Source organism: Eublepharis macularius, chromosome 12, assembly GCF_028583425.1.
Source record: "Eublepharis macularius isolate TG4126 chromosome 12, MPM_Emac_v1.0, whole genome shotgun sequence".
In the NCBI taxonomy this organism is placed as follows: Eukaryota; Metazoa; Chordata; class Lepidosauria; order Squamata; family Eublepharidae; genus Eublepharis; species Eublepharis macularius.
In genome coordinates, this window is record NC_072801.1 from 51,116,501 (window position 1) to 51,130,291 (window position 13,791).

The following is a 13,791-nucleotide window of genomic DNA, read 5'->3' on the forward strand; positions in this document are numbered from 1 at the left end:
ATTCTTAATAGTTCTATCTAGATCTCTTGTAATGGGAAGAATGCATGCCACCTATTCTTTTTAGATGAGTGTGTTTACATTTCAGATGAAACCTTAGAAATGTTGATAACAACAACAACAACATTCAATTTGTATACTGCCCTTCAGGACAACTTAATGCCCATGCAGAGCGGTTTACAAAGTATGTCATTATTATCCCCACAATAGCAATCACCCTGTGAGCTGGGTGGGGCTAAGAGAGCTCCAAGAAGCTGTGTCTGACCCAAGGTCACCCTGCTGGCTTCATGTGGAGCAGTGGGGAATCAAACCCGGTTCTCCAGATTTGAGTCCTGTGCTCCTAACCACTATACCAAACTGACTCAATATAATTCACATTGTAGGATGCTACCCAAGAACTACCAGCATATCCTGGCCTTTGTGTTTGCTGTTCACGAGATTAATGGGAATTCAAAGCTCTTGCCCAACTTCACTCTGGGTTTTCGCATAACTGACAACTATTATTTTGGAAGAACAACCTATGCAACCACGTTGCAGTTGTTGAGTGAACGAGGGAGATGGACTCCTAATTACAAGTGTGACACTCAAGAAAAACTGTGGGCCATCATTGGGGGACTCAACTCTGAGACCTCCATTCTGATGTCAAATATCATTGCCATCTACAAGGTGCCACAGGTAGGTACAGTCTCAAGAAGGATTATCTATTTTAAGTCAGTGTAGTCAATAGATTTAGACATTTGATAAGCAGACAAATAGAACTGGAATTACAGAAATCTGAAAAAAAAACCTAAGTATTAGACATACTTAAGAGTGATTAAGAGTGTGGGGCTCTAATCTGGAGAGCTAGGTTTGATTCCCCACTCCTCCACTTGAAGCAAGCTGGGTGACCTTGGGCTAGTCACAGCTCTCTGGAGCTCTCTCAGCCCCACCCACCTCACAGGGTGTTTTGTTGTGAGGATAATATTGGCGTACTTTGTAAACCGCTCTGAGTGGGCATTAAGTTGTCATGAAGGGCAGTATATAAATCAAATGTTATTATTAATGTTGTTATATATGATGTAAACAGTGCCAAAAAGCAGAAATACATAAGCTGAAAACTAGAGATGTTAAGATAGAACAGAAAGTATATACCGTCCCATACCATCTGTTAAATCACAATGCAGTCCTATTGCCATTATCAAAATGCCCTTCTGAAAATTTTTGTTTTACACCATTTGCTAAAAGCATACTGCAGGCATGGAGAACTTGTTGACCTTCTCAGTGAAGCCATTCTAGAAGACGAGAACTACAACAGAGAATGCATGTATATGTGTTGTTTATGATCTGGACCATCTGCTATGTGGAACCTGAAGAAGGTTCGGTTCAGATGAGTAAACCTGCCATGCTGGGAATAAAACAAGAGGTGGTAGGAGTGTTTGGTAAAGGGCATGTACATCAGTAAACAATGACAAGGGAGTTGGTCATAAGGAAAATACTGAATTAGATGGTCTGGCTCAGGAATGCCTTTTTAAAATATTTCATTTAAGAAACCATTTAATTGTACCTCAAATGACAGTCACATGGAATAAATGTTGTGAAGCTTTGCAGATAGTTATGATGCTGTACATGTTCAAAGAACTGTTTCAGCTACATTTGATCTGTATTGTGCCTATTCCATTAATCTATCAAAATGTGGTAGTTCAAAAAGAAATCACTGTTACTTTACACTGTATACAGTATTGTTATTTGGTTATTGGTTGTGTTTTAGTTACCAATTGTTACTTGTTAATCAAATGTCTTCTATTCTATTGTTACTTGTTAATCAAATGTCTTCTATTCTAGCTCAGTTATGGTTCATTTAATGCAGCTCTGAGTGATAAAAGCCTGTTCCCCTTCTTCTATCGGATGGTCCCAAATGAAGACTCACAATATAAAGGAATAATCCAGCTCCTGCTGCATTTCAAATGGAAGTGGATTGGCCTAGTTGCTCCAAACAACGATGGTGGAGAAACATTTGTGCATAGTTTGATGGTTCTGCTTACTGAGCATAGCATTTGTGCAGCTTTCACTCAGTGGATCCCAGTAACATTCACAAGCACTGGAAAAGGTATTTTAATGTATATGGAAAAAATAAGTAGTTTTTTCTCAAAAAGCAAAGTCAATGTGATTGTTGTAAATGGAGAGGTACAAGCCCTATTTTTATTGTCCATATGGCTAGATAAGCAAGGCAGAAATGAGAGTCGTATTGGGAAAGTTTGGGTCATGACTGCCCAGTGGGATTTTACAGCTGTGAATTCTCGGGGTCTCTTGTTTCTTAGACCCTTTCATGGTGCTTTGTCTTTCACAATTCACACCAATGAAGTGCCTGGATTCCAGGATTTTCTACAGAGTCTGGATCCTCAGCAACCCAATGGTGACATCTTCCTTCAGGATTTTTACAACTATGCCATTCGAAACCTTCAATATTCTGGTCTGGACTCCTTAGAAGTAAACATCACTTGGACAAAGCTGATGGCTCTGCTTCCAGGCGCACACTTTGAGACTACCGTGACAGGCCAAAGCTATAGTACTTACAATGCTGTCCATGTTGCAGCTCGTGCTTTAGATGAAATGTACTCATCCCGACATATTCAGAAAATTTCAAGAAAAAGAGACCAAGGGAAATTGCAGAATATGCCACAATGGCAGGTAACCATAAAGTCCAATATTTGTGATTTAACATTTCCCTACAGAAATTTCTACCAAATGGTAACTGAACAGAGATTATCAGTCTTATTCACTCATGTTTACCCACACAACAATTGTATTAAGTGTTGCCCCATCATCCTTATTTCACAAATCATGAACTAACATATACAAAGAGTGATCTCTCCAAATGGAATAACAATTTCACCAAGATCCATCTCAATGCACTAGGTATCATATTCCAAGGAGTTTGATCCAGTCAGTTCTTCTATTGGCTAATTCAGCTCCTTGTTAACAGCCCCTTCTTACATGGCTTCTGACTATTCAAGTCCCATAACTGCCAGCAGAGCCTTTTTTGGTGGTCAAATGGGAATCCCTCCCTTTTTCAACAGCACAATGCTGTATTCTATCTCTATGCCCAAACTAAGTGCATTTATTCTGCAGTGTTTATTTTCATCAGGGGTCATTTCGTAGAAAAAGAGCTGGAGGAAATAATTAGCACAACTCATTAGCATATGCCACACCCCTTGATATCACCAGAAGTTTATCATTAGCATGACTGATTTGCATATGCCACACCCACTGACATCACCTATCCTGGCTGTTTTGGACCCAATCCTGGCCATTCAGGGCCAAAATTGGGTTCAAAATGGCAAAAGGGGCCCTAAATGACTGAAAGTGGCTATTTGGGACACTTTTGGGCTGGTTTGGGGCCGAAATGGCCAAGATCAGGTCAGTGCTGTGCCTGGCACCGATCCAATCCAGGCTATTTTGGCCCCAATCCAGGCCAAAACAGGCCCAAAATGGCTGAAAGTCACGTGGGCGGGGTAACCTGACATGTGACCTCTTTGGAGAACTGCGTGTTCCCCCTCAAAATGAGCCCTGATTTTCATTCTTATGATAAAATCTTATGATAGTATTCTCTCTGAAAATAAGTTCCAGAAGTAATTTGCTTTCTGCAATAGGGAAAAGGCAACTTTGGTTATACAAACAAGAGGCTTGGTGGGAGGAGAGTTTCTTTGTATTATATTGTTGGACCAGATGATCTGTAGATTAATTGTACCTTTATATTTCTAAATTATGTCTAATTCAGGCTTTTTTACATTGCCCAGTACAAGCAACAGAGTGACAAAACAGATAGCAGAAGTCTATGCCCAAAGTTTACAAGTATATTTTCCTTAAAGGTACTGTAACCGCCATATACACCAGCAGGAGCCTTAAACCTCCCTATTAGACATGGGCATGAACCAGAAAAAAACAAACATGGAGTTCATGGGGTTTCCACAAACCATGAACTGGCATGGAACTGGCCCAGTTACGAACTAATTCATGGTTCTTGGGGTTTAAATGACCCTTTCCAGCACGGAAAGGGGCATTTAATCATTTAAAGGGCCCTTTCCTGCCGCTTGCAAGGAGCAGGACCCTTTAAACTATCAGCTGGCAGGCGGGGGAATCCCCCCTGCCGCCTGCCAGCTGATAGTTTAAAAGGCCACTTGCAAGGCAGGGCCCTTTAAAGGGCTCAAATCTGAGCCCCCAACCCCCAGCCCCAGCCCCTCATCTTCCCAAGCCCCAGCCCCTCACCTCCTCTAAGCCCCAGCCCCCCCCCACTTACTTTACCTCTGATGCTGGGGTGGTGGAGGCCTTCTTTGCTGCCTGCAGCAGAGAAGGCCAAAAATGGCCTTTCCACCCCTCAAATGGCTACCGCGGTGGCCATTTGAGGGGCAGAAAGGCCATTTTTGGCTTCCTCTGATGCCCTGTACGCTTGCCATTTGAGGGGTGGGAGGGTCTTTTTCTGCCTCCTCTGCTCCCATGCGGGGCTGCAACACAATGGAGGAGGCCTCCACCACCTCAGCATCAGATGGAAGGTAAGTGGGGGGCCAGGGCTGGGGCTTGGGACGTGGGTGAGGGGCTTGGGCTGTGGCTGGGTAGTGGGAGATGGGGGTGGGGGTTGAGGGGTGGGCTGTTTAAAGGGCCCTGCCACTTGCAAGTGGCAGGTCCCTTTAAATTATCAACTGGCAGTTGGTGAGGGGAGGATTCCCCCTGCCAGCAGATAGTTTAAAGGGCCCTGCTGCTTGCAAGTGGCAGAAAAAGTTTAAATGGCCATTTCCCCCTGGGGAAATGGCCATTTAAACTGGCCCTTTAATATGAACCAGTAGTCCAGTTCATGGAAGTTCGTGGAAACTAGCTTCCATGAACCCTGGTTTGCGAACCTTGAACCGGGCTGGTTCGTGGGTTTTTTTCGTTCCATATTTAGGTCCATGCCCATCTCTACTCCCTATACAGGGTTGAGGGCTTCTCAGGTAGTAAAAGGCAGTCACAATAAGCCACCTGTCTAAACTCTCATTTCAGGCAAAGAGGCCTGTCCGAAATCCACACAAGGTCTCTCTTCTTCAAGAGGCTCCACCAGGCAAGCGGCATATTCCATCTGTACCCTTCACTCAGCTACAGCCCAGGGCTATTGGAAAAAGGGAACTTTGCATTTACTTTCCCTATTTGCTGCCACCATTAAATTAAACTTGGATCATTTATTGTGATCAGAATACCTGAAGTTTGTGTGTGCGTGTCTTATTTCTCCTTAACCAACAATGTCAAGCCAGCCAGGGTTAAAACAAAAACAAGAATAAATGTTATATACAACATAGAACACTAGAATGAAAGATCTGAAAACTCATCAATATTCTGTGGTTAAACTTGGGATTGTTCAATCTATCAGAACAGATTTGTAACAGCTAATAATATTTCTGCTGCCTTCTCGTAGCAGTGTCAAATACATTCTCTCCTCAGGAACTCCTTTTCAATGTACTCCAACTGTCACTGGCTCAGCATTCCATCTGCTCTCATTGGCTGCTTCTGAGGAGAGGTGGAGCTTCAACCAGTCCTGTCCATCACAGATACATTGATCTCTGATTTGAATCAAGATATCAGTGAGGGCTTTTCTTTTATGATCAAAAACAGTTGTACGGAGCTGCTATCCATATCCCCATGAGGTCTCTCCCAGAAAATATGCAGAATTCCTGTAGGATACAAGTGGGGCTGCTTCAGTTTAGAAAAACTGAAGGATCCCTTCTACACCTGTACCATTATTATAATGCAAATCACTGTGCTGTGTTCTTTTTAAGTGGTAAGAAGCAGAAATCACATATGATATATATCTTGGTCCATAATGAAAATTTCCAGTACCCGTGTATAAATAGGTCACAGATACTTATCTTACTGTCACAGAGCTCAGAGAAGCATATATGACACCATCCTATTTTATCCATAGAACTATTAGATTTAGAGTAAGCTCTGAGATAATGGCCAGAATATGAAAACTCATAATTGTGTGGTGAAACACTCCAAGTCTGTATCCAATGCACCATATTTTTTCCCTTGTTATATAATATATTAATGCATTTTGATGGTAAATGATTTTCGCATATCACATTACCAGAGCTCTAATACTTTTGTTATAAGAACCATAACCTGGCAAATATTGACACATTCTCTTTCATCTAGCTTCACCATTTCTTGAGAACCATCAGGTTTAACAACAATGCTGGGGATGAAATCTCTTTCAATGAAAACCAAGATTGGGTGGCTGGATATGACATTGTGAATTGCATTGTATTCCCCAATGAGTCCTTTACTCGAGTGAAAGTTGGAAGAATGGACCCCCAGCCTTGGACGGGGCAGGTGTTCTTGATTAAAGATGATATGATCACATGGAACAAATGGTTCAATCAAGTAGGTTGTTTCTAACTCTGGATTGTATCCTACTAGCATTTCCATTTAGTCTCCTCTGATTCTCCTTCTCACCCATATCTATCCCATATAGTATAATCATTTCATGGGTCTAAAGAAGCCAATCTTATTGCAAGGTTTTTATATGTGATTTCCACAGTATGTATACTTATAAATAATCAATAAATCATATTGATTTATTTGAAGAAGATATAATTTTGAAAATATATACACATTTTATAAGAAAATTTTGGTGCAATGAAAATATATGGCACACATACACTTTCCATTTGCCTGTTAGGCAGGGGCATGCTTATTTATTAATATTGCTCCTCCTTTGGGCTGCATTTGACATAAAAAAGCTCTCAGTATTGTTGGTGCAATTGCAAGTTAGATGTTGATTAAAGGGATATGCTTACTTAGTCAATACCTCCACCCTCTCAACCAATCAAAGTACTTGATAGAATTGTACTCAGGAACATTAGATCAGCTTAATGGGAACTATATTGTAGAGTAACTTTTTGTTCTGAAGTAAAGTACCCAAGGAATAATTCTACTCCTCTGACCAGTGATTACTTACCATACATATTACCATATGTATTAGAATTATTGCAGCCTGTTGTTAGGTATATGGAATAACCTTCTAGAGCCTAAAGCATTATTGAAGTGTATTTCTTGCCAAGAGTTACATGATTTGATATAGGAAAGCTTTCTAGACACTTACAGCTTCTTAGGTGCACTCCTATCTGAATTAGGCCTGACCTGAGTCATACAGAACAGAGCATTGGTGTGTGTATGTGTGTGTGTGTGTGTGAGTTTCTGTGTGTGTGAAACATATGAATATGCTCCAATTCAGTCATTTCACACCAGTACATCTTCATGATTTGTGTCCATTTATTCATTAATGACTGACCTGTTTGCCCATTCTTCAACTCTGTACTGATTTCTGCTGGTTTTAAATCTTTGCAAATTTGCATTTATGTGCCCTTTTACATCGATTATTGAAATGTCCTTGAAATTGACTGTACTAGCTCACACTGTGTAAGCTGCCTTGATTCTCAGTGAGAAAGGCGGACTATAAATAATGTAAATAAATAAATGGTTTATACATGATGGCATGTTGGATCTCAGAAGCTCAGCAGGGTCAAAATTGGGTTAGTAATTGGATGGGACACCTCCAACAAAGACCAGAGTTGCAGAAGCAGGCAATGGCAAACAACTTGTTAGTCTCCTGCCCTGAAATTCCCACCAAGGGTCACCACCATCATACATGATGGCATATATCATATTGGAGGATAAGCAAGCAGGATACATCCAAAACACTACAGCTGATATTATCAGGTCCTCTAAAAGCAGTGGTTGGTATATATGGGTACAAAGTTAGTATTTTGGTTTGTTGACAGATATTTTTCCTTGGCTTGTGTCTTGGACAGGAAGTCCATTGTTGCTCAGGCAAGTCACTTTTCTTAATTGGAAAAAGGTGGGTTAAAATGTTGTAAATAAACTAAATTAAAGTTATTTTAGAATTCCTGGACTGGGGTGGGATTTCCAGGAATCACAAAATTGGCATGAATTTTTACAGCAGATACAACTCCTGTTTTCAGTGCTCAAATTTGCTTATAGCAGACCCTGATGATCTGTCCAGCTGCCTGTGAAACATTTTTTTCTGCTGCTTCTGTTCAGACACAGCCTCGTTCTCTATGCTCGGAAATGTGCCTTTCTGGATATAGAAAGAAAGAGCAGGAAGGGGAGCCAGTTTGCTGCTATCAGTGCACTCAATGTCCAGGGTGGATGATTTCAAACCAGTCAGGTAGGTGCTAGAAAGTTTTTTTTAATCTATTCTGTAAAAAACACCATCAATATGAGGTTTGTTGTCAAAACAGAATCATTACTGTTAACTTTTTGTTTTAGGAATTCCACCTACACCATTATGGAGGTGAAAAGATGTAAAGAATCTTAACAGAAACAGGTTTTTGGTGGTGCTCTTTTGTACCAATCCCCCTCAGACTATGGGGGTGGGGAAAGAGAAAAGTCTGCTTTGTTCAATGCAGACAGTGATTGGGCAGAGAACTGAAAGCTACTTTAAGATGTACTCTCATAGGCCGTTTCCACATGGTCTATAAATAGCGCGAGACTCACGGAAGGCTGCCGGCTTCCTCGCGCGATTTTTAACACCATCCGACTACAAAACGCCATAAATCACCATTTGTGGCGTTTTGTAAACAGATGGTGTCAAAAATCGTGCGAGGATGCCGGCAGCCTTCCGTGAGTCTCGCGCTACTTATAGGCAGTGTGGAAACGGCCATAGTTTGGAACACTTTTTTACCACAGAATTCCGCATTATTCCTTTCCTGTGGCAACAATGTGGGAATAGCTGGTTGCTTTTGGGCTAATCAGGAATTTTGTGGGTCTCTGTGTGATTGGCCAGATTAAGGGACATTTTTTTGCCTGCTTCACATTTGTTTTGTTGTTGTAGTGTTGGATTTTAAAAATAAGCCTGATCCTAATAGGTTGGTGAGGCGTTAATTAACATTGGTGTGTTTTATTTATTAATTTACTTCATTTATATCCCGTCTTTATCCTAAGTGGGGACCCAAATTGACTTTCATCATTCTCCTCACCTTAATTATATCCTTACAATAAAGTTAAGAGGTAGATTCAGCTGAGAGCGTGTGACTGCCTCAAGGTCATTCGGTGAGCTCCCATGGCAGAGAGGAGATTCAAACCATGGGTCTCTCAGACCCTAGTGTGACACTCTAATCACTACACTACACTGTGCTGCTAAGGCGATTTGTGTTCAGTTAAATTGGAAAGCACTCTGAAGCATCTGAGGATGGAGGGAGGCGCTCAAAATAGGCACAGTCCAGGAGGGCTGATGGGGGTTGCACTTCCATATTTGAAGCTTTTGTTCAAAACTCTGTTTGAACCGTTCCAGTCCATGATATGTGTGAAAGGGTTCAATGGACAACATCTCTCTGCACTAGTTCAGTGCAGACAAGGAAAAACAGGCATGGCCTGTTGCCATATTGAGCTTGGAGCCAAGGTGGGTTGCCCAAAATGCTGGCAAACTCAAGTTAGAGCACCCACACCATTGGAGGTATAAGTATGAACAACATAGATTTTAACTGATAAATTCTATTTTAACCATGCACTTCAGTGGTAAATGATGTGCTTTGCATGTAGAAGGCCACAGGTTCAGTCCTCGACATCACTAGTTAAAGTCTCAGGTACTAGGAAATCTGAAATCTGCCAGAGATTCTGAAGAGATGCTGCAAGTCAGAGGCTTGCCTAATTCTGATCTTGATAGTTCAGTGGTCTGACTCAGTTTAAGTCAAATTAAGGTGAAATGTAACCATGTGACAGGAAGTAATGTAATATCAAAGTCACATGACAGAAAAAGGGGAAGCCGGAGTTATGATCACACCAGTCAGTGTCAAATACAAGGACCATGAGAATCAGAACATGAAACAAATACCAGGAGGTTTCTGTAGTGAGGAACAAGCAAAAGGTCAGAGACACGAAGCAGTCCTCTTCACCACCGAGTAATTATGCCTGGCTGTGGTCCCCAGCATGTGTGCTAAAAGAGGAAGGGGGCGTAGCACTATTGCCCTGTATATGTCCACATGAACTTTCCTAAAGGCAGCAAAAACAGGAGTTCTATAGAGATTTGTAAGTTAGCAGGTGATGCCCTGTGACTTGACTAAACGTACCATCTCATGAGCAGACATCAGCTCAAAACTCATTCAAAATTTGTATTGAAAAAACTCTCTAATTAATGTAATTTAATTGGATTTTTATTATTTTATATGGAATATATAATTGACAGGTTTCATTTCTATTTAAAGATGCAGGTCACTGTGACAAATGCCCAGATGACAAGCATGCCAACCACAAACAGGACCAGTGCATTCCCAAAACTATATACTTCCTTTCCATCAATGACACTTTGGGAATTGTTTCTGTTTTCAACTCCCTTTGCTTGTCTATCATCACAGGCCTGATATTGGTAATATTTGTTAAATATCAGGACACTCCAATCATCAAAGCTAACAATAGAGATATCACCTACATTCTCCTCATCTCCCTCCTGCTCTCTTTCCTCTGCTCCTTGCTCTTTATTGGACAGCCCAACAAGGTCACCTGCCTTCTCCGACAAACAACATTTCTTCTTGTCTTCTCTGTTGCAGTTTCTTCTGTGTTGGCTAAAACCATCACTGTTATTATGGCTTTCAAGGCCACAAAACCAGGAAGCCAGATGAGGAAATGGCTGAGGAAGAGAGTCACAAACTCTACTGTGATCTTCTGTTCCCTTGGTCAACTTGGAATATGTGCTATCTGGCTAGCAACAAACCCTCCCTTCCCTGAGTTAGACATGCAGTCCCAAAGCAGAGAGATCATAGTTCAGTGTCATGAGGGCTCCGTCACCATGTTTTATTGTGCCCTCAGCTACATGGGCTTCTTGGCCATGGTCAGTTTTCTTGTAGCTTTCTTAGCAAGGAACTTGCCAGATAGCTTTAATGAAGCCAAGTTCATTTTCTTCAGCATGTTGGTGTTTTGCAGTGTTTGGGTATGTTTTGTTCCCACTTACCTGAGCGCCAAAGGGACGTATATGGTAGCTGTGGAGATCTTCTCCATCTTGGCATCTGGGACAGGATTGCTCAGCTGTATCTTTTTCCCCAAATGTTACATTATTATACTAAAACCCAGTCTTAACTCTAAAATACACATTCTGTCTAAATGGGGTTAATACGAGAGAATTTATCTTGTCATCTTGCAATACCTACACATCATTACTAGACATGGGCACGGACAGAAAAAACCCTGAACATGGTGTTTGTTGTTCATTGCCATCCATGAACAATGAACAACGAACATTGACGAATATGACCTGTTCATGAACATGTTCATTGTTCATGGGGGCCAGCAGGCTCTCCTCCAGCCATCAAGATCCCTACCACAACACTCCCAAAAACCCAAACCATAGATTGGCCCCAGAGTCTGGCAGCAGCCCTGGAACCTGAAGGGGTAGATCCCTACTGCACCACTCCCAGAAACCTTACCTGAGCAGGCAGCAGGAAAGGTACCAGTAATAAATAACAGCTTGGCCTCAGAGCCTGGCAGCAACCCTGGAACTTGAAGAGGTAGATCCCTATCCCATCACACACAAGGAAAATTCAAGCTCCAATGCACTCTCCTTGTCTCTCTCTCAAAATGCCAACAGCAACTGTCTCTCCCTCACTGTCTGCAAAACCAGAGCTGGGATCCCCCCTCCCCCCTGCTCTTTGCTTCCTTGTAACAAATTTGCACTTGGAAGGAAGACCTGCCTATCAAGCTAAATTGGGCTTAGATTGGGGTTTCCAGGGCAACAGCAGGAGTTCAGACAGAATTCAGGCAATCCTTGCCTCTGGTTGCCAAGGGAATTGATTACAGGTGCCAGATTGTCTGGCTTGATGAACAGGAACGAACAGCAACAAACAAGGCTTGCAACAGCCACCTGTGCGTTTAGAATGGAGCCTCATGAACAGCTTGTTTGCGAACAGCTGATTGGGCTGTTTGTGGCTTTTTAAAGTTCGTATTGCTGTTCGTGCCCATCTCTAATCATTATATTGAAACCAATGGAATATTTGCTTGTTTATTCTTTTAGATTAGCCCTGTAAAGATATTTGATTTGGGAATTGCAAGAACTTGTAACAGGATTTCCATACATGCATGATTTTCATTTTGTGTGACCTGGGCCAACACATACAGTTTTGGTACACATTAATAAAGTCCCTGAAATGTCTGGGAATACATTACCAATTATTAAAAAATTATGCCCATGAAAAATACAGTCAGGTGTTTTTTGCTGAAATTTCACTTATGGTTTTCTGATCTTATTCGATATTTTTGTGTGTGGTTTTCACATGCTATTTTAAGTTTATAATATTTTTTGTATTTTCAGAATGGGATCAATTAAGTATGAAAATAAAGACAGCTTTTTAATGTTGCCGTTTGTATAGTTTTTTTCCTTGAATATAAATCAACAATGCTTTTGGGGTAATTCCCAAGCAGGAACAACTGTGGATTTGGTCTGATGTTTACCAGTTGCTCTAGGTGATCATGAGCTCTACACTGACAACTCATTGAATGCCCAGTGATGTTTTACTTGTAAGTGACTACATGATTGAAACTATACACAGAGTATCTGGATACAGTCATATTATTTTCATCTTTGATTGCATTGACTTCCCCACTGTGTCAGTGCACCCATCACTGCTATCATAAACAGGCAATTATCAACCCTGCAATAGAAATAATTATGATTGACTGCTTACTATGATCAAAACCAGATTCCCCCCCCCCCAGTGAGCTCATCATAATAACAATTAGCAATGTACATCTTTAAATAAGCCAGTTCTACTTTAAGGTTGACTAGAGCAAACAATAGAAAGGATGATGTCAGTCTGATAATTCCTACCTAGTTCTGCTGTCATTGGAGGAACTGGTAGTGCATCCTCTGGTTTGTACTTAGTTCAGCTTGTACTTGGTTCAGCTGTTTATATCTCCATTAGCCTGGCTGCATCCCAGGTTAACTGAAGGGTCCTGAAGGAAACACAATTCTGTTAAAACCGTTCAGTGTTAGGCTAATGGGTTCACATGCCCAAGCCATACTTTCCAAAAGTATGGTTTGAAAATAGCTAAGACTTCTTTACTTATAGCAGTAGAGACATTCTGTCTGGCAGTCAAAAAAAGCACTTTATATTTAGGTGGATAAGATTCTTAGCTTGCTCTCAGAATGAATCTGTGGCTCTTTTTATTGTTGTTCCTACCAACTACCAACAGAAATCTATCAGCAAGCCATGTAGTAAAAAATGGCCTTCATGCTTTGTCTGAGTATTATGGGGTGGGGAACACTATCATTGGTGGTGGTTTCTCTCTCCATATTGGTGTCTGTGACCCTCCAACCTTTCAGAAGCCTTTGGGTATTGTGGATATTTTCACAAAATGGTAAGCATACATTTTCTCCATAAATTATGCAGTATGACCTAGATTGTTCCTTCAATTTACTGAAAGAATATCCATCCTTAATAACATGGCTATTTCCATTTACCATGCAATTTTAGGTCTTCATCATAACCTAGCCACCTAGAGATCATTTTCGAAAAAAGTAGTTCTGTTATCTCATTGAATGTGGTGGTGGAGTGTGCTGTCAAATCTAAGGTGACTTGTGGCAACCCTTAGTGGGGTTTTCAAGGCTAGAAACTAACAGAGATGGTTTGCCATTGCCTGCCTCTGCAACTCTGGTCTTCCCATCCAATTATTAACTGACTCTGCTTACCTCTTGAGGTCTGATGAGAGCTGGCTTGCCTGGGCTATCCAGATGAGGGCATCTCACTGAACGCAATTGCTGAAACTCATATATGTTTT

General features: G+C 41.3%; 1 protein-coding gene across 1 annotated transcript; it reads left to right on the forward strand.

Moving 5' to 3' along the window:
- Positions 1–381: 381 nt before the first annotated feature.
- On the forward strand, positions 382–11,131 carry LOC129339239 (vomeronasal type-2 receptor 26-like). Its single transcript, XM_054993831.1, has 5 exons — positions 382–672; positions 1,819–2,664; positions 6,160–6,387; positions 8,068–8,194; positions 10,230–11,131. Exons 1-5 carry the CDS (start codon positions 382–384, stop codon positions 11,129–11,131), a joined length of 2,394 nt encoding a protein of 797 aa, XP_054849806.1.
- The last annotated feature ends 2,660 nt before the right edge of the window (positions 11,132–13,791 follow it).